General features: G+C 39.9%; 1 protein-coding gene across 4 annotated transcripts in view; it reads right to left on the bottom strand.

The window, feature by feature from the left end:
- Positions 1-27885, bottom strand: part of LOC123578633 (zinc finger protein 345-like) — a 223946-nt gene that overhangs the window by 64850 nt on the left and 131211 nt on the right. For 2 of the 4 annotated variants that reach the window (XM_045441634.1, XM_045441633.1), the window contains exon 3: positions 16154-21785. The exons of the other annotated variants lie outside the window; for them this stretch is intronic. In XM_045441634.1, the coding sequence (XP_045297590.1) occupies positions 19768-21785 (2018 nt within the window). In that variant the 3' untranslated portion in view covers positions 16154-19767. Of the gene's footprint in view, positions 1-16153; positions 21786-27885 lie in introns of those variants that run through there. 4 annotated transcript variants of the gene reach the window in all.

Here is a 27885-nt window from a genome sequence, read left to right as displayed (position 1 = left end):
TTTTATGTTTAAGTTTCCTTCTGTGGTGATTTTGGGCTCATGTGGTACTCTTCTTGATTATTCAAGGTATAGGAAAATGATTTGCACGATAACATGACAATACTACAGAATTATCTATTAGGCTATATGGTCAGTGTCTTGTGTGCAAGTTTATGTGTCCATGGAGGAATGAAGTCCTGATGATTCATTTTCAAACATTTGGCTGACGTTTTCTGATTGACTCTAAGGTTGCATAATAGAAGTCTTCAGTATATTCATCTGAGAGTAGTAAGTGGGATGATTTTACTTTTCTGTTATTTGATATCTTTCAGCTGTATCTTCACAATGCACCCAGAATTTCCTGCCAAAGCTGTTCTTAGAACCTTCTCTCCAAAAAGTGTCAGTGGGTGAATATAGTACCTATGAGAATTTACACTTAATGATAGACTGGGACAACGATGGGGAGAATGAAGGGCATCAAACATATCATGATGGACATTTCCAAATGGAGACATCTGCCCATGAGAAGAATCTCACTGCCCCATATGGTGAAGGCTATAAAGCATTTTGCAAAACCTCCCCTTGTAAGTTAGCTACTTCTACAAAGCAGTGTGTTTCAGTAACCAAACACTCAAGTCAAAAATTCAAACATAAATATTTGTTTATAGAAAATTTGGAAAATCTGGAAAGTTACCTCATTCAGGTAGAAAATAAGTATTTGAACCAATTTGAAAATAGGATTGGAATGACCTTTCCGTCAACTGTTTCTGAAAACCATAGATTTAAAAATAAAGAAGAAAGTGTTAAGGGGTGTCAATTTGAGGGGCACGTCACAAAGAAAACAACCCTACAAAACTACGAGAGTATTTTCAATGGACATAGAATTGCTCCTTGCAGTGAATCTGAGAAAACATTTAACCAGGGCTCAAATGTTAACAAATGTCTGCGTACTCATTTGCCAGACAACCATTTTGAATGTAATAGAGGTAAGGAAGTCTTGTCTCAAAGATCTAAACGTATTATACAGAAGACTACACATATGAGAGAAAATCCTTATAAATATAATGAATGTGGGAAAGATCTCAAGCAGTCCTCTGATGGTGATCATCAGACGATTTGTGAGGAGAAAAACCCATACACATGTTATAAATCTGGAAGTGTGTTTAGTCAGTCACCAAGACTAAATACACATGAGACAATTGGTACTGGAGAGAAAAGGTACACTTGTAAGGACTGTGGCATACTCTTTCATTGGCAGTCAACACCAACTCAACATCAACAAATGCATGCTGGAAAAAAATCATACAAATGTAAAGAATGTGGTAAAGCCTTTAAGGACTGCTCATCACTCAATAGACCTGGGAAAATCCATATTAGAGAAAGACTTGATAAATGTCAACAATGTGGCAAGGTCTTTACCAGGCATTCAATTCTAATTCGCCGTCTCAGAATTCATACTGGAGAGAAACCTTACCAATGTAAGGAATGTGGCAAGGCCTTTACCAGGTACTCAATCCTTACTCTCCAACTCAGAATTCATACTGGAGAGAAACCTTACCAATGTAAGGAATGTGGCAAGGCCTTTACCCAGCCCTAAATCCTTACTCAACATCACAGAATTCACACTGGAGAGAAACCTGATAATGTAAAAAGAATGTAAGTCGGTGCCTATAAGTGGTGCCCAGACCTTACAGGACATCAGAGGATTCCTATTGGAGAGTAACCATACAAGTGTAAAGAATGTGCAAGCTCTCCCTGCAAGTCACATCTTACTCCACATTCTAGTTATCACATAGGAACCAAAGTGTGAAATGGAAAGTGGCCATGCCTTTACCTGGAATTCAATCTGTGCTCGATATCACAAAGGCACCCTAGATGCAAACCCTAGAAATGTAATGAATGAACAAAGACCCTCACTTTAAATATACACTTTAGGAAACACAAGAGATGCATATAAGAAAGTAACTGGAAAGGTAGATTTACAAAAGTATTTCATTGAACATCAAATGTCAATGTTACAGAAATCAAGTAGAAAGGAGTACATCAGTCACTCTGTTCAGACATTGCTTCGAAATACTTAAGGAATAGTACAGAGTTAGACACTTGGAAAACATATATGCTATTCTGGTTCAAAAGATCTAGTGGATCGGGTTTTGCATAGGTATACTTAATTTCAAAATGTGCTTTTTTTTTTTTTTTTACATTGACCCTATTTGGGATTTGTAAGTAGCAAGTATTAATGTATTCCTACTCTCAAATCACTTCAGAATATTCATTTATTCCTAGTGGGTGTGTGAAACCATGTGGCTGACTGTTGTTGCATCAAAGGTACGAGATGCCCTTCTTTATTAGATGGGACCCAGGCATGTCTAATTTTCCACAGTAGATAAAGGACAGTATGATGCACATCTGAAACAAATCTAAATGGAGATGCTGTTTGTGGTTATACCACTGATGTAAGTTGTCATGAGACAGGTGTTGAGAACACCATTGTCCATTTATTAACTCTAAAAACTTCCTGAATATTAGAAAGAAAATGTTTTACATTAAGGTCTTAAAGGCAAAAGAGGTGGCAGTCCAGTGAACTGAGAGATCTTTATAACAGCAATAGTCAGAGAGCATGAGTTGATGTGGCTGCAATGAAGACATCTTCACAGATGGCAGCCAGAGCCTAGCTAACTCTTCCCCCAAATGGCATAAATTGTACATCCACATCTCTCAACAATTACCTCCAGCCCGATAGTTATGGAAATCACTATTTCCATGTCATTACGTCAACAAATAAGTGGTTTTTTAGCACTTGTATTCTATATTTTGAACAACGATTTGTTGAGTCGAGTGGATTTGAAATGCATAAATTGTTCTGTGTGAACTTAATATATTTTAATTAATAAAACATAATGGTTTTTATTTTTTATTTATTTTTTTTAAATTTTTTTTTCAACTTTTATTTATTTTTGGGACAGAGAGAGACAGAGCATGAACGGGGGAGGGGCAGAGAGAGAGGGAGACACAGAATCGGAAACAGGCTCCAGGCTCTGAGCCATCAGCCCAGAGCCTGATGCGGGGCTCGAACTCACGGACCGCGAGATCGTGACCTGGCTGAAGTCGGACGCTTAACCGACTGCGCCACCCAGGCGCCCCAAACATAATGGTTTTTAATGTGTTAACATGGATGTGTAGTGAATGAACTGTGATCCCCCCAGCAATGTTAGCCCATCATCTTGTATTTAAGGTTGTAGGTAACTGATGGAATCTATAACTCATTTCCTAACACAAAGGCCTAACATGCCCAGTAATCCGTTTTGTCCGCGGCCTTAGGATTTACATAATGTGTCATTATTTTCCCCCTCATTTATCCATTATACCATTTTTCTCCTCTTTGTGAATACTGTGATATTATTATGGATATATCATAGATTCTACAGGGTTACTGTTGACGTTTTACTTAAGGTACTCCATGAAACCCTATTTGGCATTCATTTTGCACAGCCAGTACATATGTTTTTAAGTTTATTTATTTATTCTGAAAGACAGAGAGTATAAGCATGGGAGGGGCAATGTAGTAGGGAGGGAATCCCAAGCAGGCTGTGCTGTCAGCCCACAGCCAGACACAGGCTTCAGACCCATTAACTATGGAATCAAGAGCCACATGCTTAACCTACTGAGCCAGCCAAGTGCCCCTAGCCAGGAGTTTTACAGGGCCTTGACTGACACCAGCCCCTCTCACTAGTACATTCCCTAGACAACACCCTACAGACTCACAAGATAATGTAACTTTTGATAAGATGTTTTTAATCTGCCTTTGTGAGCAACCGGGTCTAATTTCTTCCAGTGCTTTCCCCTCTGTGTCCCCTACAGAAGGCACAGAGTTTGCTTAAACGTGTTTTAGTCTGAATGGTGAAATCTGGGCTTAGGGAGGGGGTCTAAAGCATGCCTCCGTAACAGCTAAGACAGCTATGTGCCCCCGTCATGGAGGGGGGGGGGGGTGTTGTTTTGACGTGCATATGAAGCAAACATGGACATCTGCTAGTACTGGGTGTGTAATAGATACTCCATAAGTAGGAGAAACAAATTCCAATAGTAGTGATAATGTAGCCCCAGATGAGACATAGAAAATATACAAGGTAAAGAATTAGCATAGTGGATTCTACGTGTGGAGGAAACACCTGTCTCAGGTTGCACAACTGAGAATGCATATAGAAAAACAATTTCTACTTGTGTTATTTTCCATTTGTCTCCATATCTCCAGTGCTATGTTTGTTCATTTTTGGTGCCAGATTTGTAGACATCACAAACATTCTTCTGTGCCTGTGTTGTGGTGAGAGTGTCCTCACTAGCTGCTTAGTTGAGATGAGAGAGATTTAAGGCCGTGGATATTCAGACCTGTAGCGCTGGGATGAGGGGTGGGAATATAAGTAAAACATGATGAAGCCATCATCCTCAGAGAGAAAGATAAGACCTATGAAAAGAAAATGTGAAGGACTCTTTCCAATGCAGGGAAGTACCTGGAGGTGGTTCCCTTTAGTCACCCAGGGTCTAGGCAGCTCTTGCTGGTGTCATTGGATGAATAAGTGTCATGGAGATAAGGAATTGGCAAAAGTGGTGGATTTCTGAAGATTGGGGATGTCCTCCTTTGTCTCCATGATTGCACTGAATTCCTTTGTCTTACTGAGGCCCAGAAGCTGTCAGATGAAAATGATTACTGGTTTGCCCAGGCCTAGATCAGAGGCAGTGGATGGAGGAGGGGTATTAGATGATGCAAATGTTTTGGGCGTAGCTTTAAAATGTCAAGTAGCTTTAAAATGTCAAGTAGATTTTGGAGATGAAGATTTCTAGATGCTGTAATGGGATCAGCGGGACATGTGCTGTGGTTGTTCAAGCACTAATATCCCAGGATATAACTCCAATGAAAGTGAGATCCAGTGTAGATGGGTGACCTTTCAAGAAAGACAATTCATTGTTGTGAGGGACCTTCCTGTCGTCAGTCAGCACCATGATGAGTATAGGCCTGTACTCTTGCTCTGTCCATGGCCCAGATTTGTTGGAGCAGCAGTTCAGCAGTGACAAGCAGTGAGCTTTTCTGATTCCAACAGTCTAGCACAACTGTTCACTGACTAAATGAACAAATATTTGATGTGTATGTGAATGTTAGTAGGCATAAAAAGGTATGAAACCTTGCCATTTTTTAACATTTGTTTATTTTTGAGAGACAGAGAACATGAGTAGAGGAGGGGGAGAGAGAGAGAGAGAGACAGAATCCAAAGCAAGTTCCAGGCTCTGAGCTGTTTGTTAGCACAGAGCCCAACACGGGGCTTGAACTCATGAAGTGCAAAACCATGACCCGAGCTGAAGTCTGAAGCTCAACCAACTGAGCCACCCAAGCACCCCCGAAATCTTGCCTTTTGTATGAGTGGGTCGTGTTACAGAGTGTTAGGCTAATTGAAAAGAGTCAGAGAAAGACAAATCCTATATGATTTCACTCACATGTGGAAATCAGGAAACAAAACAAGTGAGCAATGGGAAAGAAAAATAACAAAAGGGAGAGGCAGACCAAGAAAAAGACACTTAACTATAGACAGGAAACTGATGGTTACCAGAGTGGAGATGGGTAGGCAGATGGGTTAAATAAGTGATGGGGAATAATGAGGTCCCTTGTGAGTTGAGACCTGGGTGTTGTATGGAATTGTTGAGTCAGTATATAGTCCACATGAAGCTAATGTTACACTGTATGTTAACTACCTGGAAGTTAAAGAAAAACCTCTGGGAAGTGTTTTGTTGTTTACTGATTGAGGAACCTTTTCCTCTTAGGTTAACTGACTTCAGCAAGTGCACAGAATATAACTTGGTAAACAAATGGAAACATTAATCTTTTCTCCCTACCTGGTTCTTCCAGATCTCAGAAACTCTCGGTGCCTATTCTTATATGTTTATTCCAATACATGTGTTTGCATAATTTCAATAAGTATCTTTTCTCTGTATGACAAGACGCAGTTGGAAACACTGTTAGGTAACCAAGACTTTGACTAGAATATCATAGCTGAGAAAATCTGAAATCGATTCAGAAATGAGGAGACGGCTATAAGGATCTCTGGTGGACTTCGTGGACCCAATAAAGCCCCCTTGGAAGTATGAGCATGATTCCTTGCTTACAGAATCCCTGGAAGCATTCCCAGGTGAATCAAGAACTTTATTCCCTAATAGGTTCAATAGTCTTGGGATGTTTTGGAGACCTCAAGAATAGAGAAGTCACCCAAATCTATAAGTGTTGCAGGCAAAACCTGATGGCAAGTATTTGGCTTCGTTTCTGCCCTTGAGAGGCTATTGAAAGTTTAATGTAGTGACTTCCTATGAAAAATTCCAGGAAAGCTGGTTTTAAAGAATCTATCGGTCAAACCTCTATTGTGGCTGCACTTATATAAATAAGGAGGTCAAGTTTTTTTCTCCAAATACACTGAGTTTGCAATCCAATTACTGTTAACTTGGCTCTACTTGGTAAACTGAGGATGATTATAGACAAAAATGTTTCAATAACACATCTTTGTAGATTTAGACTTTAATAGTATTCATCATAAATTGTACCAGATCCTGATTTCTTCTTGTGTCCTCCAATGCCTGGCTACAAATACTGAGAAGAACATTTTATTAAATCTGTGTTGAATTAGAGAGAGAGAGTTAGGGTGCACAAGTGAGGGAGGGGCAGAGAGAGAGCGAAAGGGAGAATCCCAAGCAGTCTCCCTGCTGTCAGTCAGGGCAAAGCCCAAAGCTGGCTCAATCCCTGCAACTGTGCAGTGATGATCCAAGTCAAAATCAAGATTCGGACACTTAATGGACTAGGCCACCCATGAGCCTGCCACCCTCCTAAAATAACATTTTGATTTTTCTCCTACTTTTCTGTCTTGGAATCATTTGAGGACAAAACTGCCTTCTGTCCTGAAGCTCTGGAAACTTCATATAAGTACTTGATGGAAAGAAATCGTCATATTAGCTCATGTATAGAGAATCTTTGTGCTGTGGCTGTATGGGCCACTGAAAAGATTACCAGAGGCATTCGAACTATAGACCAGGAAGATCCTTCGGGTTGCTCCTACTTGCCCTCACTGTATCTGAAGGTGATTCAAGTCTGACATCTAGACGTCCGTGCCTCTGGCTACCCTGAGAAGTCAGAAATTGGCTTAAGAGTTGATGTCATCATGAAGCATGGTTGTCTCCTTTGGTTTTCACAGAAATGCCTCATTGAATAAAATTACATGAACCACAGGGCTAACTTTGAAAAGGCACCTGCATCAAGGCCTCCTAAAATGAGTTTGACTAAACACATCTGCCGTCAGAACTAAAATGCTGGATCAATGACATGAAACAATGTAGGTCAACTTTTACTATGTGCAGCTTCCAGGGAAGTTTCATATGGGGGAATGGAAGGGGTTTAGGACAGCCTTTCCAGTCCCCTCACCCCCAGGATGGCCACTTTGTCATGCAGATACTTTGACATGAAGGTACTTGAGAACCTGCTGGTTCAGGAGAAGCTTTTCCCCCTTAACCACCCAGAAGAGTCTAAATTGGGGAGTCTTCCCAGAAAAAGAGTTATTAACAGAGCCAAAGTTATCTCAGTGACCCATCTGTAAGGTAGAACAAACATCTAATTACCAAGAATGTGCTCTTCTCATCGCCCTGTGAAGTGCATTGCTTTCCTCTGAAGCTTCAGGCCCCCACCCCTTTTTCCTTAGTTCACCATGATATTTGGCCCTGACGTTGCTGGACAGTCTTTGGAATTTCCATGTTTGTGTGGATTTCCTGTACATATGTGTATTAAATTTGATTTTCTCCTGTCAATCTGTCTCATGTCCATTTGATTTCCCATCCAGCTAGAAGGACCTTTGGGGAGACAAGAATTCTTGTTCTCTGACACAGAGTTTGACTTTAGTGCCTCATTTCCTGTCATTCCATTTCACGTATAAAAAGATGTTGGGGCAGTAGAAATTACTTCCACAGGGGTTGATATTTTTGAGGAAAGTTTTTGTCACTATTTCAGCAGATTCCTTATTTAATACCTGTGTGGATACTATCTTGTCAGTGTTTTCCTTAAAAGTTTCTAAGGAGCACTCAAAATATGTATCCAGCTCCATTTGTCTAGCTGATTAGATGGCTCTCTGAAGGTGGGTTGCATGAGTGCACAGATTAAGTATTTCAAGGGACCTCACTTAGGCCACTTGAGCATTGAAATCATCCTTAGCATCCTTTTCTATTTATTTAGGTTTTTGCAAACATGTCCTCCGTGTGTGTTAAACACGAGTCCCACCAGATTGTTGGAAGGTGGTTCTTCATCCTTTTTCCCCATTGTGATGGTTTATTTTGAATCCTAGTGGAATTAGATGTTCAGCACTACTTAAGGATTTTCACCTGTGAATGATCTTGTTCCCTGAGGTACCATTCTGGAGTTGGTGGATTGTATTTTGTGTCTTGGTTTTTTCTGGACTTAGCCAGCCTAAATTCACAGCGTTATGTATGTTAAAGGGCTCTTTCGTCTCTTGTTCCTGCGAGAGTGCAACTAAATTATTTGTGTTGTGAATGGGAATCCTTGTGGGATGGCTATTGGGCTATCGGGCAGAGTGTTGACTCTGCCCCCGTCTAATGATGGAGCTAATACCCTTTGTCTTTGGATTCAGTCAGAATCTCATCTACAGAATGCATCAAGCATTTATGTTGGAAACACTGTGAAGAATGTTAAGTTTCTAAGAGGAAAAGTCATTTCTGCCACAGACCTGCAATCTTTGCTTTTCCTGATTGTAAAGTGTATTGTGGCCATGGACTATTACAAAGGAAAATCATCTTTCTTTTAGAAGGGTCTTAATTGAACACCAGTCAATTGTGTAACATGCAGCCTCACAGGCTGCACAAGGAGAGCTAGATCAGCAACACTTCCCCATTGCTAGCCAAGAAGAAACTGAAACAACACACAGAGAGAACCAGAACGAGAAAACATTTCAGATTCTTAAACCTGCTATAAACAGAAGAGGACTAGTCCTCAGGAAAATGAGTTGATGATGAAACAACAACCAAGTAATTAAAAAAGTTCTTTACCAAGGGAGTCCTTCCAGCCAGATGCTTTATTTCTCTCACTCCAAAATGAAAGCACCATAGTCAAGAGACATTTCACATTTTCCTTCATAGTCTTCTCAAAGGTAACTTTTTGATAGGCTCCGTCATTTTAAGCTAACCTTTTGTGGGGCAGCTGGGTGGCTCAGTCAGTTAAGAGTCTGAGTCTTGGTTTCATTTCTGGTCGTGATCTCACAGTTTCATGCATTTGAGCCCCACTTGGGCTCAGCACTGGCAGCACAGAGCCTGCTTAGGATTCTCTCTCTCCCTCTCAAACCCTCTCCATCTTATGCATAAATTGGTCTGTGTGATTTCTTAATTTCTTCTTCTGCTGCTTCATTACTGGTGTATAGTCATGCAAATGATTTCTGTGTTTTGACCTTATTTCTTACAACTTTGATGAATTCATGCATCTGTTCCAGTAGTTTTTTGGTGGAGTCTTGGGGGTTTCTACATAGAATATCACGTCTTCTGTGAAGAGTGATAGTTGCACTTCTTTCATGCCAATTTGGATGGCTTGTATTTCTCTTTGTGGTCTGATTTCTGAGGCTGGGACTTCCAGTACTATGTTGAACAAGTGGTGAGAGTAGACATCCCTGTTGTGTTCCTGACCTTAGGGGAAAAGCTCTCAGATTTTCTGCAGTAAGGATGATGTTATCTGCGGGCCTTTCATATATGGCCTCTCTGATTGTTGAAGTATGTTCCTTTTATCCCTACTTTCTTGAAGGTTTTTATCAAGAAAGGATGCTATATTTTGTCAACTGCTCTCTATAAACCTTCCTTTTTAATGATAGTAGCCACTACACTAATTAATTGTATTTTTAGATTTCAACTATTTTTTATGCTTTTGGATAACAATTTTCAACTGAGTGCTTTTGAAGAAACTGTAGGGTTTTTTTTTTTGTTGTTGTTTATTTACTTTTGAGAGAGACAGGGAGACACAGAATCCAAAGCAGGATCCAGACTCTGAGCTCTCAGCATGCATGCAGGTGTGGATCTGAAATGCACACACTCTAAGATCATGACCTGAGCTGACTTGGGATGCTTAACCAACTGAGTTACCCAGGCACCCAGAAGACTGTATCAGTTTTAATCCAAATAGGAATCAGTCAGATGTCAATTGTCAATAACATTATATGTGTATTTGTTGTGTCAATATTAAATGTACATTTTTGGTATATGACATACCCTGTTTGTTTCTTTTCATGGTAATTTGTCAAAGGTTGTTTCATCCTGGGTAGGCTGTCATATGGTATTCTTGTCTTTACCTATTTGTGGGTGAGTTTATATTCTCTTTGAGAAGCAAGCAGGTTTTTGAATTTAAGGTAATTTTTTTTACCTTGGGTTGGTAATCTTATTTATGTGAGTTCTTCCTTCCAAAACCTGGGAAAGGAGTATGATATGTTCATTTATCGAGGAGAGTTTGGTGGCTGGGTGAGCCTTCCTGGGAGTAGAGATTGTTTCTCTTCTTTTGCATTATCTTAAAAATAATATTAAGAATAATATTGGAGGTGAGGGCACAAGTATACACAGCAGAGTGAGAGATAGTAAAGAAGGCTGCAATAGAGGCTCTGAGGAAAATTTGATGGGTCAATCATTTGCATTTGTGTATTTGGTCAATTTGAATGTGTGACTGTCAATGGACAGCCCAGAACCAGAAGATGAGATGCAACATATTAACTTGGGGGCAAAGTTTGAACCAGAAAGGTGAAACTGACTCCCCAAACTGTAAGTCCTTTCTCTCCTCTATGTGAGTCTGAATGTCAGGAAAGTATGAATGCCAACTTGGGTGGCCCAGCAGGTAGAGAAGTCAGGAACTCTGTTCTCAAAAGGGAGGATCAGAGACTAGCAGTGGAGCTGTGGAGAAAAGTTTTGTGGTGTAAGAGGTAATTTTTGACAGAATCTGAAGGGAGAAGTCTCTGTTAGGGTCTGTAAGCCCCATGTAGGCAGAGGTACTATTCCCAATTCATATTCTGGGGCAGCTGAGCTGTGTACCCACAACATTAAGCCTGAAGTATGAAACCGGCAACTGGGGACGTGAAAAGCTCCACTGGAGAGGTGGGACTGACGGTTGGCTTATGAGTTTCTACTACACAGTGTGGTGCTGGGTAACCAGATCCCACTCCCCATCCTTCTCTGTGGTCCTGTGCATTGCGGGAAGGGCCTCATCCGGGTCCTGGAGGGCTTCACCTGCATTCTCTCTGTTCACATGTGGGAAGTTTTGGCAACAGGAAAGACAGAATTGGGAGAGGGCATCAAAAACTCTTGGTATGATAAGGGGGTCTGGGTGACTCAGTCAGTTGAGTATCCATCTTTGACTCAAGTCATGATTTAGCAGTTTGTGGCTTTGGGTGCTGCTTGGGGCTCTGTGCTGACAGCTCAGAGTCTGGAGCCTGATTCGGATTCTGTGTCTCCTTGTCTCTCTGCCCCTAACCCACGTGCACTCTGTCTTTGTCTCTCTCAAAAATAAATAAACATTAAAAAGAAGAAGAAGAAAAACTCTGGATGTGGTTACAACATTGTTCAGAGGGAGGACTGACTGGTCTGGACATAGACTCTGGTGTCAGTTTATCAAAAATGTGAACTCAGGTGTGTGGGCTTGGTTGAGATGGGATTCAAGGCTAGTGCCTGGAGACCTGGGATGGTGGGAAAAGGAGCACATGAATGCAGGTTTTGGCCCTGGAGGATCTATTGGTGCCACCCATCCTCTGTGCGTGTGTGCATCATTTGTTGGGGAAACTCTGTGCAGGAGGTACCCAAGGGTGAAATCTGGGCAAGGGAGGGCATAGTCACACTGGTGTCCTAGGTGCATGTGCAAAGAGGATGGTGAGAGGCTGGGAAAGGTGTCACGCGGAGTCTTCTGCCCAAGTTTCAAGTGGGCAAGGTGTTCAAGCCATGTGGGGAAAGCGATCAAAATGAAAAGGGGTAATGTGTAGGGTTAAAAGATGAACTGATGTACATTCCAATTTTCAAGACTTAATTTGACCATTTAATTTGTCTTTCTTATTTGTATGCAAATAGATAGACATGCTCCATCTGTAGGAAATGGTAGTAAGGTTTTTACAGAAACCATGTGGAGACAAAGCAAGGGCAGTGGTTGATTGGATATATCTTAAGCATTTCCCTTCTTTTTGGGAGTCCTAATTGACTGCAATTATTTGCTTATATATATTTTTTTCCATTCAAGTGCAATGACTGAGAATTAAGTTGTGGTTTCATTACAGAGGCTGCCATGGCATTAGAGCCTCCTCAGGTTATGGCTTCCCTATTTAATTTACTTCACAGTGGAAACACATTTGGTAGGATACTACCAGATTTATGTTTTTTGTTGTTGCTGTCATTGTGTTTTTTTGTTTTTCTTTTCTTTTTTCGTTTTCTTTCTTTTTTTTTTTTTTTTTGAGAGAGAGAGATAGTGCAAGCAGGGGAAGAGTGGCAGAGGATAGATAAAAGTCTTAACAGGCACCATGCTCAGAGTGGGGCCCAACTCACGGCTGGATCCCACAACCCTGGGAATATGAGCTGGGCTCCAAATTCCAATGAGTTTTTCATCTGACTGAAACACTAGGGCACCTTGTTTGTTTGTTTGTTTGTTTTTTAATCCATTTGCCAGTGTGATTTAGCAATCGTCCACCCATTATAAGAATGGTTCTTATGGTACAACAATCCCATGTCCCAGAACCACCCGATTAATTCATATATACAAACCAAACAATCCCATGTCCCAGAACCACCCAAAAACTCTTGGTATGATAAGGGGGTCTGAGTGACTCAGTCAGTTGAGTATCTGTCTTTGACTCAAGTCATGATTTAGCAGTTGGTGGCTTTGGGCGCTGCTTGGGGCTCTGTGCTGACAGAGTATATTAATTCATATATACAAACCAAACATCCACATTTCAAGATGTGTGTGATAACAGAAGACAGATACATTCAACCATGCAGTTGTATAAAAAAGAATGTTTCCACATGGAGGTTTTCTTTACAATTACCTTGGGATATGAGGTGTTTCTGTGTTGCAGTAGATCCATCTCTACCTGTGTGAAAATGTCACCTTCATGTAGCATGGTTAAGGAAAGCATTGGATTAAGTCGATGTGACAATACTTATGTAAACATTGAACCAAGTGCAAACTATTTTAGTGTCTTTGTGTTATACAATTGCAAATGCAATTTACATACACTGTGAAACTGCATAGTAGGCAGGATCCACCTCAACCTGACATACTGTTATGTTTGAAGATCGATCTATTATTGATGTAGGTAATTAATGGAGATTTTTACTTGATTCAAATATTTTATGAGTTTATCATTTTCATTTTACAATTAATGGCATGCCTAGGTGTAGTTGTGTTGTACCACTACCACAATCAATTGCATGCATTTAGGAACTATAAAAACATAATTCTGTCGTTAATAAGTCTGAAATTCAGTGGACTTGGCTCAGCTTTCTGTGGAGCGCACTCTGATGTTAAAATCAAGGTTCAAAACTGAGGGTTGATGGGGGGTGGGAGGGAGGGGAGGGTGGGTGATGGGTATTGAAGAGGGCATCTTTTAGGATGAGCACTGGGTGTTGTACGGAAACCAATCTGACAATAAATCTCATATATTAAAAAAATAAAAATAAAAAAATATAAAATAAAATCAAGGTTCATGAGGCATTGGATCTACTTGGGAACCTCTACAAGCGCAGTCACTTCCAAGACCATTCAGGTTGTTGGCAGAATCCATTTTGTTACCATGGTTTTCACATGATCTCCATGGGCACACTTTGTGCATTGTTATGTCCGAAGAAGAGAAAAAGTGTTGAGTCTCACTGTTTACTCAAGATTTCAACTGTGGTCCTTTATTGTCTATTCAGTTGAAAGGATTACTGGGTGTTTTATAGAAGTAAGGTTTTTGTCTCGTGGGCTGAACTTAGAAACCGTTCACAATTGTGAATCAAGTGCAAATCAGAGACTTAATGAGAATGAATCCATGATGTACAAAGGGACCCTGCAATTGTCATCTCCCCCAGCTCCATCCCTCTTCTCCTCTGTGTCCCACATTGTGACCTCAATCTCTCCACTCCTGGAGTCTCTAGATATCCATGAAACCTGACTCTTTCCCTGCAAATGACACTTCTAGTCTTCTTCATTGCTCTTCTCAGAACTTCAGGTGAACTTTCGTTTAATTGGTATAAGTTTATTTAATTTTGAGAAAGTTTGAGCAGAGGAGGGGAAGAAAGCGAGAGGCACAGAGGATCTAAAGTGAGTTCAGCATGACAGCAGCAAGCCTGATGTAGGGTTCAAACCCATGAACCGTTAGATCAAAACCTGTGTCGATGTTGGACACTCCACCTACTGAGGAACCCCAACACATGTATTTCTTTCTCTTTTAAAAAATAAAATAACATGTTTGTTTGCTTTTGGGAGAGCATGAGCAAGGGAGAGGCAAAAGGAGAGAGTGGCAGGGATCCGAAGCTGGCTCTGCATGACAGCAGCGAGCCCTATGTCATCAGGTGTATTTAGACCTTTATACCAACAAAGCACGTTTCACGTGATCCCAGAGCCCTCATCCCGAATTTCCTCCCCTTCCACGGCCCCTAAATACTACATTCTCCATTCTTTCTTCCTTCCCCATTCCAATAAGTCAGCCCACTTCTTGTGTCTTTTATGTCCACTGCTCTCGTATGCCAGCTAACATTTATCAGGAGTCCTTAGTTTCCTCATGACCCTGTACTTATTATCCCCAACCCTACACTTCCTGACTTTCTCGTGAGCCCTCTAGCCTCCTGATGCCCACCGTTCTCCCAGCTCTCAAGGTCCCCACCCACCCATGCTAACTCCCTGTGCCCATGATGTTTCCTAGGCATCATCTTTTCTTTCCACTCTTTCTCTCTGGTTGGAGCACTGAATACTCCCAGTACTCCAGTCACAGGCAACTATCTCCCTTCCATCCCTATCTTCTTTAATCCTTCACTGGCAAAAAGTTTCTATGCTCTCTACCGAACCTTGTCACTTCACTCCATTTACCAATTAATTTGTCATCCATTATCCCCTCCTTCCTAGGACTTCTTTTACCCTCTTATTCTTGCAGCACATATAGCCCAGCCTTACTCTCCCTGCCTACACTCCACTCCCAACCTAAAACCAGTAGTGCACCTTAACCCCTCAGTCATATTTCACAACCTAGTGCCTTTTAGCCTTAGTGTGGGTTACATAGTGTGCGTCAAATAAATATGCCTGAGTGCTAACCCTCAGTACCTGTAATTGTACCTTTATTGGCAGTAAGCTCTTGGCAGATGTCTTTACATTAAATTGAGGTCATGCTAGATATGGGTCAATTTTACTCCAATGACTGGTATCCTTATAAGAAAAGAAAAATGAAGACACACACAGAACAAGGTGTAATGATGAAGGCAATGATGGAGATACATCCACAAGCCAAGCCAGGCCAGGGACAGCTGACAGTCCCCAGGAGTTAGAAAGAACAAAGACTCAATTCTTGAGCTGCCAACAGCTCCCTTCAGACTTCTAAGAACCTCCAGAACTGTGAGACAGTAATTCCTCAGTGTGCTTGGAATAAGAGACCACTGCAGCATTGCTCATTTTAGCCAGTCAATATTGTATATATGCAGCATATTATCTACGCAACTGACTATGGACACAAGTTATTTTCATGTCTTGGTTATTATGAATAATGGGGCATGTTGCTTAGTTTTTGCATATTTGTGAGTTTTCTAGTTTTGTCCTGTTACCTGACCTCTAGTTTCATGCCATTGTGGTTGAAAAGATGCTTGATAGGATTTCACTCATAAATTTATTAAGACTTGTTTTGTGTGCCAATATAATCTATACTGGAGAATGTTCCATGTGCATGTGTGAAGAATGTGTTTTCTGCTGCTGTTGGATGCAATGTTGTAAGTCCGTCTGCTGAATGTCCTTGAAGTCTGATGTTTCTATATCGATGTTGTGTCTGAATACTCAATCCATTATTGAAAGTGCAGTGCTGAAGTCCTGCACATCTTAATACATGCTGTATACATACATAGCTGCTTTTATGGGGGGGGGGGGGGGAGGATAAATATTTATACAAGTTCCTTCCTTTGGTGGAATTGACTCCTTTATTTTTTCAGTTTTGTTCTTAGCAAAAGCAGCTTATATTTATTTCAAAAAACTATAAACGTTTACTATATCTCTATAAAAGAAAATGATTTTAAAAAGTGATGCGTATGTACCCAAATGTGGCCAAATCAACACAACAATTCAATGCACAATAAGAGTATTATGTAACTCATGGAACAAAAAGCAACACACAACTAAATGTTTTGTCAATACAAATGCTACACACATATACAAACCTACAGCTGTAATGCAACACAAACAAATCCTAAGTACATGGGATAGCTATCTTTCTCCTACATTAAAGGAGTGAATGTCTTCTATGTAGTAAATAGACATAGAATGTATAAAAACTTTAGTCACATATAGGGTAGTCTAAAAAGTGTGACCCAAGTGTGAACAAAGTAAATTAAATGCAGAGTTACCTTATGGGAAGATGCACATTTCAGAAAGAACTCAACTTAAATAAATCCACTATATTGACACAGTGATCCATAAAAAACCCATCATTGCAAATGTACACAAACAACTGCCCAGAAATATCAGAAATCTTACTGTGAGGTATTATGGTACCCTGCCTGAAACAAAAGATAACTTGCTTGATGGCTTAAAAGAGCAGATAACAATGAAAATTAAATAATATGTGAGTGAAAATAATTGCAAGGTATAATAGTACAATGTTCAAAAAGTGAATACTCTGGGAAAGATGTATTAGCCTGTACAAGTTGGTTTCGATCAACTATTGGCTGCTTTTGCAGTAAATTACCAAGATTTCATTGCAACAGTATTTTCCCACACACATCAAAATCTTGAAGTATTAGCCTTTCCAACTTGTCATTTAGCCTTCTTTTTTTTTCCCCCGCAACCCTCTAAACAGAGCAATCGGTTTTTGAAAATCAAGTAGCCATTTCGAGGAGTCATAAGATACAGATGTTCAGAAACATTACACAAACTACAATTCAGGCATCTGCACAAACACCACCAACACTTATGGGAAAAGGTGTTTCTTTTCAATGTGGTCAGTACATGAGTTAAAAAACCATACTATTATTGTCCTCCAAAACCAAAACGGGAGCAAACTTTATTGCCTTCTGCCAAACAAAACTAAATGCCAAACATTAACTAAAAACCCTGCACAAACTGACCCCTTTGTTTAATACTGACCTTTGCCATGTCTTATTATAGTCCTTGCACTCAAGACTATTTTGTCTGAAGCATAGCTACCCCATTTCTTTTGGTTTCTGATTGTATGCAATATCGTTTTGAATATCTGCCCTTTCAGGCTGAGTGTGTTCTGAGAGCTGATGTGAGTCTCATGAAGGCAGCATAGCACTGAATCTTGGATTCCTTTCCATTCAGCCAATGTCTATCTTTTGATTGGGGAATTTAATCCCTTTATATTTAAAGGAAGTATTGATACAGGCAAGGAGTTTCTGTTGTCATTCTTTTCATGGTATTCTTGCTACTTTAGAATTCTTCCTCCCATCCTTATCCATTTTCTCTTTACCTTTGTGATCTGATGAGTCTCAAGAATAGTAAACCCTGATTCTTTCCTCTTTTTCTTTTGGGTATCAATTACCAGTTTTGCTCAGTGGTTACCATGAGGATTCAGAAGACATGACAGTCTATTTTAAGTTATGTACAGCTTAATTTTGCCTACTGAACTTATTCCAGGCCTGAGTTGACTCTTCAAAAATGTGAATGTAAAATCCTAGCCGTTTTAGGAAGGTTTTGCTATACTCTTTCTGATATCTGTGAAGATTTCTTCCTTTCAATCATATCAGTCGATATTCTGTACTTGTAGCTATTGCTATCATGAAGCTGCTTCACGTTTTTCAGTGGACTGACCCTCTTTTTCCTTAAAGACTAATTAGTACAACATGTTATTTGTAATACACACTTTTAGTTGAAATAAATGGACAACGGTGTCCTGAACACCTCTTTCATGATAATTACAACAAGGTTAGAGGCACAGAAAGTATCTCCATATAGATTTTATTCAACTCTTCTCCTTCACCTTCCATGGAAAATTACATATGTATGAGTCCCACCTAAGAAAGAAGGGAACTCATATCACTGATGTAGCAACACTCAGCCACATACATTCAAACACCCACTAGGAGTAAATGAATTTTCTGAAGTGATTTGAGAATAAGAAGTATATTAATGTTTACTAGTAACAAATCTTAAATAAGGTTAATGTAAAAATATTGAGATTATACCTATGCAAAACTCCATCCCTTTTATCATTTAAAGCGTAATAGCATATACATTATCTAAATGTTTAACTTTGTATTATTCCTTATAATAAGTATTTTGATGTAATGTCTGAACACACTGACTTATTGCTTTCTGCTGTGAATCCTGTGACACGTGTTGACATGTTATGTTCAGTTAAATATATTTTTAAATACTTCTTTCAACTTACTTTCCTTTTGGTACTCTCTGCTGTTTTCCAAATGGCATATTTATGAAGAAGGGCTTTCCTCATGCATTAGGTTTGTATGGTTTCAACTCAACATGCATTTGGAGATATTGAATAAACATTGAATTCCAGATGAAAGCTTTGTCATTCTCTTTACATTTTAGAGATTTCCTCTGATATGGGAACTATGATGTTGAATAAGCTAGGACTTCCACCTAGGGGTTTGCCACATTCATCACATTTGCAATGTTCCTCCTATGTATGAACAATGTGATGGTGAGTAAGGCTTCAGCCATGTGAAACGTTTCACCACGTTCTCTACAATTATAAAGTTTCTCTCAAGTATGAAGTTGGTGGTGTGGAATGAGGCTTAAGCACCATTAAAGGGCTTTCCAGATTCTTTCTATGTGTAAAATCATCTCTATAACACATTCTCTGACAAGAAATCAGGGATCAGCATTGGTTAAACTCTTGCCACATAGTTTACTTGTGTATCATTAATCTTCAATGTGGATTCTGTGATGTGGAGTAGCATTGAGCAGTCCTTAAAAGTTCTCTCACAGTCTTGGGGCTCCTGGGTAGCTCAGTCGGTGAAGCATCCAACTTCACCTCAGGTCATGATATCGCGACTTGTAGGTTTGAACACTGTCTCAGGCTCCGAGCTATCTGTGCCGACAGCTTGAAGCCTGGAACCTACTTTTGATACTGCGTGTCTCTCTCTCTGCTCCCTCCTACTCATTCTAAGAAAAAAATTTTTTAAAATAAAAAGAAGTTCTCTCAGTCTTAAACGTTTGCTCCAAGATGATTTGTGTGATATTGAATAAAGGGTGGTTGGTGATTAAAACCTTTTGCACATTCGTTGCATTGGTAAGGATCTCTCAAGTATGAATTTTGTCATGTCGAGTAAGTTTTGAGTGTTTGGTAAAGGCCTTGCCACATGCCTTATATGGTAAGCTTTCTCTCCAGTATGAATTCTGTGATGGTCAATAAGGGTGACTGCAACCTAAAGGCCTTGCCACATTCTTGACATTGGTAAGCTTTCCCTCCAGTATGGATTCTGTGATGCAGAATAAGGCTAGAACAGAAAACAAGGTTTTGCTGCATTTGTTACATTGGTAAGATTTCTGTCCGGTATGAATTCTGTGATGTCGAGTAAGGATTGAGTATTCACTCAAGGCCTTGCCACATTCTTGACATTTGTATGGTTTCTCTCTGGCATGAATTCTCTCATGTCAAGTAAACTGTGAATACACCTTAAAGGCCTAGCCACATTTGACATTTGTAAGGTTTTTTCTCCAGTATGAGTTCTGTGATGTTTACTAAGGTGTGAGTTTTGGATAAAGGACTTGCCACATTCTTGACATTGGTAAGGTTTCTCCCCAGTATGGATTCTGTGATGCCGAGTCAGGGTTGAGTATTCACTAAAGGCCTTGCCACAGTCTTGACATTTGTGAGGTTTCTCTCCAGTATGAATTCTGTGATGTTGAGTGAGTAGTGAGGAACGGGTAAAGGCTTTTCCACATTCTTGACATTGGTAAGGTTTCTGTCCAGTATGCATTCTATGATGTTGAATAAGGGATGATTGCTGGCTAAAGGCCTTGCCACACTCTTGACATTTGTGAGGTTTCTCTCCAGTATGCATTCTGTGATGCTGTCTAAGGCACGATTGCTGGCTAAAGACCTTGCCACATTCTTGACATTGGTAAGGTTTCTCTCCAGTATGCACTCTATGATGCTTACTCAGGGATGACTGCCGGCTAAAGGCCTTGCCACATTCTTGACATTTGTAAGGTTTCTCTCCAGTATGCATTCTGTGATGCTGAGTAAGGGATGATTGCTGGCTAAAGGCCTTGCCACATTCTTGACATTGGTAAGGTTTCTCTCCAGTATGAATTCTGTGATGTTGATTAAGGTATGAGTGCCATTTAAAGGACTTACCACATTCTTGACATTTGTGAGGTTTCTCTCCAGTATGCGTTCTGTGATGTTGACTAAGGGATGATTGCTGGCTAAAGACCTTGCCACATTCTTGACATTTGTGAGGTTTCTCTCCAGTGTGGATTCTGTGATGCTGAGTAAGGGATGATTGCTGGTTAAAGGCCTTGCCACATTCTTGACATTTGTAAGGTTTCTGTGCAGTGTGGATTTGACTGTGTGCGTGAAGTGATGACCCATCCTTAATGGTTTGACCACCTTCTTCACATTTGTCAATTTTCTTTGCAGTATGTGTTTGCTGATGTTGAGATAGTGTTGAGTGCCTGTCAAAGGTTTTGCCACAGTCCTTGCAAATGTACCTTTTCTCTCCAGTACCACTTGTCTTACAGGTATTTAGACTTAATGATTGACTAAACATGTTTCCAGATTCGTTACCTGTGTATGGGTTCTCCCCCACATGAATCCTTTCATGATCAGCAATATTGAAGGACTGCTTCAGTGCTTTCCCGCATTCATCATATTTAGAAGTAATTTCTCCCCTCTGTGTACTCTTACTATTGGTACATTTGGAGTTTGGGTAAAAGACTTCCTCATCTTTATTAGATTCAAAATGGTTTTCTTGCAGAGGAGTCCTCAGACATTTGATAACATGGGATCCCTGGTTAGACTGTGTCTCAGATCCACTGTATTGAGCCAGTGTATCTCCACTGAAAATGCACTGGTAATGTTGTAGGGTCACCTCCTCAGTGAAGCACCTCCCAAATTGAGATGTCCTAGGCCTTTCATCTTCATTTTTGAATCTTTGAGTTTTAGAACTATTTGACTGAAAGGTCAATCCAATCCCACTTTCACAATGGTTCAAAGCATTGTTTTCAGCGTGGACGAGGTAACTTTCCAAATGTTCCAAATTTTCGTTGCACAAATATGTATGTTTGCATGTTTGATTGGAACTTCTGCTTACGGATGCACACTGCTTTGCACAAATAGTGGATGTAAAAAGGGCGGTTTTCCAAGATATTTTATGTCCTTCACTGATTGTGGCCGTGAAGTTCTTGTTATGGGCAGTCCTCTCAAATGGACCATGTCCTTCATGAAATTTCTGATGCACTTCATTCTTTCTACTACTGTCCCAGTTTATCATTAAGTGTAAATTCTCAAAGGCATGATGTTTCCCTGTACCCAGTGACACATTTTGTGAAGAGGTTTCTATGCATGGTTTTGGCAGGAGGTTCTGGGTGCCATGTGAAGATATAGCTGAAAGATAGCAAATAACAAAAAAAGGAACATCATTCCAATTACTACTCTCACATGAAGGTACTGACAACTTCTAATATACAACCTTCAAATCAGTCAGAGAATGTCAGGAAGATGGTTGAGAAGGATTCATCGGGAATTCATTCTTCCTTGACACAGAAACTTACATACAACGTGTTGAAGACATAGGCTAATAGATCATCCTGTAGTTGTTTAATGGTGTAGCACAAATCACATTCCTGTGCCACAAAGAATCAGGAAATACTTTATGAGCCAAAATTTAGAAGGACATTTAATTTAAAACTCAAACAGAAATGATGAAAATACGATATAGAAAAAGTAGGAATAAAACAACAGGACGAGTTTGTTTTTACAAATAACCCAAAAATTTTACAGACCTATACCACCATCAACTAAGGATGAAAAATTGAAGTTCACCTAAAATCAGAAGTGAAGAAATAAAACAAGACACAGTACATGTGATATCATAGAAATAAAAGTAATTATAATTGGGAAAAAGGATAATAACATGCTAACAAATATGTATCCAAAAAAAAAAAATAAAAGTACCTATTTCAAAAAAGGTATAACCTACCTGACATCATCATGGATTAAAGAACATGATGAAAGGGAAACCTGGGTGGCTTAATTGGTTGAGTGTCCAACTCTTGATTTTGACTCAGGTCATGATCTTAGGGTCATGTGATGGACCCCCATATCAGGCTCTGCCCTAAGCAAGAAGCCTGCTTAAGATTCTCTCTCTCTCTCTCTTTCTCTCTCTCTCCCTCTGCCTGCTCCCCCACTCACTGACAATCTCACACTCAAAAAAAAAAGAAAAAAAGAATAAAGTCAACAGATCTACAACTACTAAGTATATTAAAACTGTAATAAATAGACTCCCAACAAGGAAGTCCTGTGCCACATGAATTCACAGGATCATTCATAGACACACATGACAACGTACTAGAAATCTCCCCAAACATTTCCAGGGAGGGAAGAAAAGGGAGATTATGAAACCACTTGATCATATGAGCATTAACAGGTTATCAAAGCCAAAGGAAGATGCAACAAGTATACAAGAATATGAATTACTATCTGTGGGGAATATTCATGCAAAGTCCACCATAAAAATAAGCAAATAGGGGAGCCTAGGTGCCTAAGTCAGTTAAGCACCCAACTCTTGACTTCAGCTCACGTCATGATCTCTGGAGATCAGGCCCCATGTCCAGCTCATTGCAGACTGCGAAACCTGCTTGGGATCCTCTTTCCTCCTCACTCTCTGCCCCTCCCATTCTCCTCTTCCTCCTTCTCCCTCTCAAAACAAATAAACAAAAAACAAACTGAATCAAAATCACATTTTACCATTTTACAACATAATCAACTGGGAATTCTTCCTGAAATTCAAGGGTGTTTCACCATATGGCAAACTATCGAGTTAGGACTGCACATTACAGACTAAAGATCACAAAGAGAGGATAATCTCAATTTGATACAGGACAGGAGGTGAGCATATTGGACACCATTTCACGATTAAAGATACTCAATAAAGGAGAAACCAAAGGAAACTTACTCAACCTAATAAAGATCATCTATGTGTGAAATCTGAAACCTAACATAATCAATGCAGAGACCAAAAGCTCCTCCTATAGGATCAGAAACAAGGTAATGAAGTCACTCTCCCACTTTCATTCCACACAGTACTGGGACTCTTCACAATTAGGCAAGAAAAAAATACATAAAAGGAGACCAAATTGGGGGCGCTTGGTTGGCTCAGTCGGTTAATTGTCTGACTCTTGGTTTTCAAGTGGCTCCTGATCTGACACTTTGTGAGTCTGAGCCCCTTTGACTCCTCTGCATTTCAAGACTATCCTTGAACATGTCTTGGAGGGCTTTTCCAGTGGCCACAAACTCCTTTAGTTTCTGTTTGACTAGGAATCGCTTTCTCTCCCCTTTAGACTGGATGATAGTCTTCCTGGATACAGTATTCCTAGCTGCGTACTTTCCCCATTCAGCATTTTGAAACTACCTTGTCCTCCCATCAGGCTTGCCAAGTTTCTATTGAGAAATCTTGAGCTGGCCTTATGGTTTGTTCATGGTAGGTGAAATACTTCTCCCACGTTGCTGCTTTTAAGATTTTGTCATTCTCCTCATCGTTTGCAAACTTGATTACAAGATGTCTTGGTGCTGGCCTCCTTTTGGTGATTTCAATGGAGTTCTGTGCCTCCTGAGTCTGCAGGTCTGTTTCCTTCAACTGATTAGGGATGCTTTCTGCTATTATTCCCTGAAATAACTTCTCTAACCCCCTTTCTCGTCTTCTTCTGTGACCCCTGTAATATAAATGTTATCACTTTTGATGGAGCCCCTGATTTCCTAAGTCTATTACATGTTGCCTAAGTCTCCTCTCTCTGTCTGTCTGTCACTCTCTCCACCTTAAGCTTCACTGTTTTCCATTATTTTGTTTTCAAGGTCACTAATTTGCTGCTCTAATTCCCCCAACCTGCTGTTCATTGAATCAATGTGTTTCTCATCTCATTTATTGCATTCTGCATCTCTCATCCTTTGTTGAGCCTCTTGTCTCTGTGTTAAGAGCCTCACTGCTGTTGTCTTTTACAAGCCCAGTGAGTATCCATAATGTAGTTCCTTCAGTTTACTATTGAGAATGTTACTGACAAAGGTTTCATTTAGAACTCTGGCTGTGGCCATAACTTGTTCTTTCATTATGGATAAAATCTTCCATCTTGGCATTTTGTCTAAGTCTCTGGCACCCTCTGTATGTTAAAGCATCCAGTTATGTCTCCTGCTCTATCATTCTGGCCAGTGGTCTGCCGAGGCTCTCCTTTCCAGGGTTTGGACCCTGTCCTCAATGGACTGAATTTTAACTAGTTATGCTGTGGGCTGCTTGTGAGATGAGACCTGACATCACCTCCACCAGAACTGAGGCCCTATAGAACTGTGTGGTCACATGAGGTGTAGGAAACAGCTTAAGGAAATCTCTTGGGGAGGGGACAGCCTAGCTGGGATTGAGTCAGGCTTGACAGAGAAGGGCAGTCCCACCAGAGGATAGGGGCTTGGGGCTTGTTGTAAGCCAGGCAGACAGCCAGTGTCCCCGCTGTGCCCTTTCTCTCAGGGTGCTCTGTGTTCCTGCTGAGGAGGATGGGAAGGAAATAGAACCAGCCAGCTCATTTGTTCCCATCATGCACCTCATTGAAGGGCCCCTAGGATATCAAATAATCTCACTCATGTGTGCCCCAAGTACTCTTCACATTGCTGTTTCCATGCTGTCTACCTCAGGTTGTGGGCCTACTTTCTGTTCAGGAGCAGTGCAGTGCCCTCTAGGATCTTTCTCAGCCAAGTTTGCTGATCTTGAAAACTCAAGGCTTGAAGCCACACTGTTTGCAAGAACACACAAAATGAAGGCCTTCTCATTTTCCAAGACAATGACACTAGGGAAATGTTCTCCTTGTGCATTCTCCTTTGGGCTCCACTCTCCTACCTTACTCCACAACCACAGCTCCTGCTTTCAGCAGCACTATAATCTGTTGCTCTCCCAACCAAATCTCTATACTTCCTACAATCTTCGATGTGCCTCTTCTCTCTCATTAGCTGAGTAGTTCCTCTGTCAGTCTTAAGGTTGCTTTTTGGGATACTTAGGATGGCTTGGTGGTTATCTAGATGTGTGTGTGGGATGTGATGAGGGTAGGGTACTCCTAGTCTGTCACGATACTATTTTCTTTTTCTCTGAAGAATCTCTATTTTTTTTTTATTTTTAATTATTTTATTGGAGAAAGAGAGTTTGTGCAACTAGGGAGAGGGGCACAAGGAGGCCGAGACTCTCAAGCAAGCTACGTGCGGTGTGAAGTCTGAGACAGGGCTTGATTCCACGACCTTGGGATCATGATCTGAGCCAAAATCAACAGTCAGACACTCCACCAACGAAGTCACCCAAGTGCCCCTGAAGATTCCTCATTTTGAAAAACTTATTAAAACTCACACAAATTTTATAAAATTGGAGATTACAAACCCAACACACAAAAATTCATTCTTTATACACAACAAAGAACAATTCCCCCCAAAATATAATTACAGTTACATTATTTTCACAAAGAATAAACTTCTTAAGACTTAAAATAATGCTAGAGGTCAAAACTAGTGAAATGAAAACTATAAAATATTGTGAAGAATCGAAAGAAGTGAAAACACATCCATGTTCTTACATTGGAATACTTAAAATTATCCAACTGTCAGTACACTCTAAGTGATCTACTGATTTCTTGCGACCTCCATCAAATTCCCAATGACATTTTTGGCAGAAAGATCACAACCAAATGGAACATTCACATGGGTATTGCAGGATAATATATACCCACAATAATCTTGAAACATAGAGTACTCTGGTGGCACCACACTTCCTGATTTACAACATACTATAAAATCACTTATCAAAATAATGTACTACAGAAGAAAACAGAGACATAGAATAATGAAAAAGTGATGGTGACCTACACGTGCACTTCAATGTCAATGTGTATGAAAACAAACAGAGCATCTTCTTAAAATTCACATTCTGATTTGGATTTTTAGGTGGGGCCTGAGTTTCTACATTTCTCACAAGCCTAAAACTCATGCCAACATCCTCACTTCAAGAGCCACACTTCTATATTCCAAGAAGAAACAAAAAAAAAAAAAAAGAAGAAATCACGGAGGACTTTGAACTTGAAGAATAATGAGGAAATTACTACTCCTCATATCATGAACAGAAACAAGCATTCTCCTTGAACACTTACTACACAGTACAGACCATTCTAACAGTTGTGCATAAATTCACCCACCGATCCCAGTAACTTATGAGAACAATAGTATTGTTTTTCATCTTTCAAAAGAATATGTGGCAAAATTGCCGTAATAGTATAGTATGTGTCTCTATCCAGATTATCTGACTTAATTCATCTAAGAGAAACACACCAACCATTATACAGAGATAATCCTATAAGAAGGTTCACAGAAAGTTTCAACATGACAATGGTAACGCAAATATGATAAAACCACAAAACTGAGTAACATAAAGCAAAAAGTGAGGATACCACACAAAATACGAATATTACAAATTGAATACAAAAGAATAAAAGTGATAGAATAAAATGTTTACTCTCCTTAAAACTAAGAAATGTTTTCAATGACTAAAGGTTATACATCTATTGGGGGAGAAGGGTTTTGTGACTTGCTAACACCACAAACATACACACTCACAAATAGAAATAGGTATTGTTTTTGAGTCTTTTATAGCATTGAAAGTCTAGGTCTCAATTCTCTTTTGTGCTGGATTACATTTTACAATTTGAAGGCATTTGAACATATATGATGCATATTTTCTTTTTCTGGAGCAACAGAAAAGAGATAAGGAAGAGTATCTATGGGTCACACAGGCAGAATACAATGGAAATTTACAGGACTGAGCCCTGATTCACAATCTCTACTTCAAACAGCAATTCCTACAGCACACATAAAAGAAATCCTTCATTTTCCAAATCAGACAACAAACAAAGTGAAGTGAAGGAGGAAGCTTCCAGAATAAATGAGATGATTATGTACATCTTCCTGTAAAGATACTTAATGATAACAGAGAAGATATATCCACCTTCTAGTGGAGGGATCCAGCATAGAGCACACAGGAAATAAGGATCCTGTAATGGGTCACATTGGGATCAAGTGCCTAACATTCTTCAAAGGACACATATGACAGCTGTGAAATAAACGTCCAGAACAAATATGTAATCAGTGTCTACATGCCAACATGAAAATATCCATTTTATTCAAATATCAAGCCAATAAAGCATGGCAAACAATTCAAGTGATCATCTTAGACTCCTGGAGGAAGAAGAGGGAACACTTAACTAAATGATATCAGGAAAACTCTGCAGGACCAACAGGTCAACCCAGATTATCTACCTCATACCTCATGAGGTGCATGCCATGTCAGAATTTTGATCTAATGAATCAGAAATGAATCTCATGAAGAACCCTCAGAAAGTGAAAACGTTTATGACAAAGACACAGGAATTTGCTATTATACAAGAAAAAAAGTTGAAAATGATGAAGTTAC

The sequence above is a fragment of the Leopardus geoffroyi genome, chromosome E2 (genome assembly GCF_018350155.1).
Source record: "Leopardus geoffroyi isolate Oge1 chromosome E2, O.geoffroyi_Oge1_pat1.0, whole genome shotgun sequence".
Lineage (NCBI taxonomy): Eukaryota > Metazoa > Chordata > Mammalia > Carnivora > Felidae > Leopardus > Leopardus geoffroyi.
The sequence above is the reverse complement of the archived record's forward strand: the minus strand, read 5'-3'. Positions and strand labels throughout refer to the sequence as shown.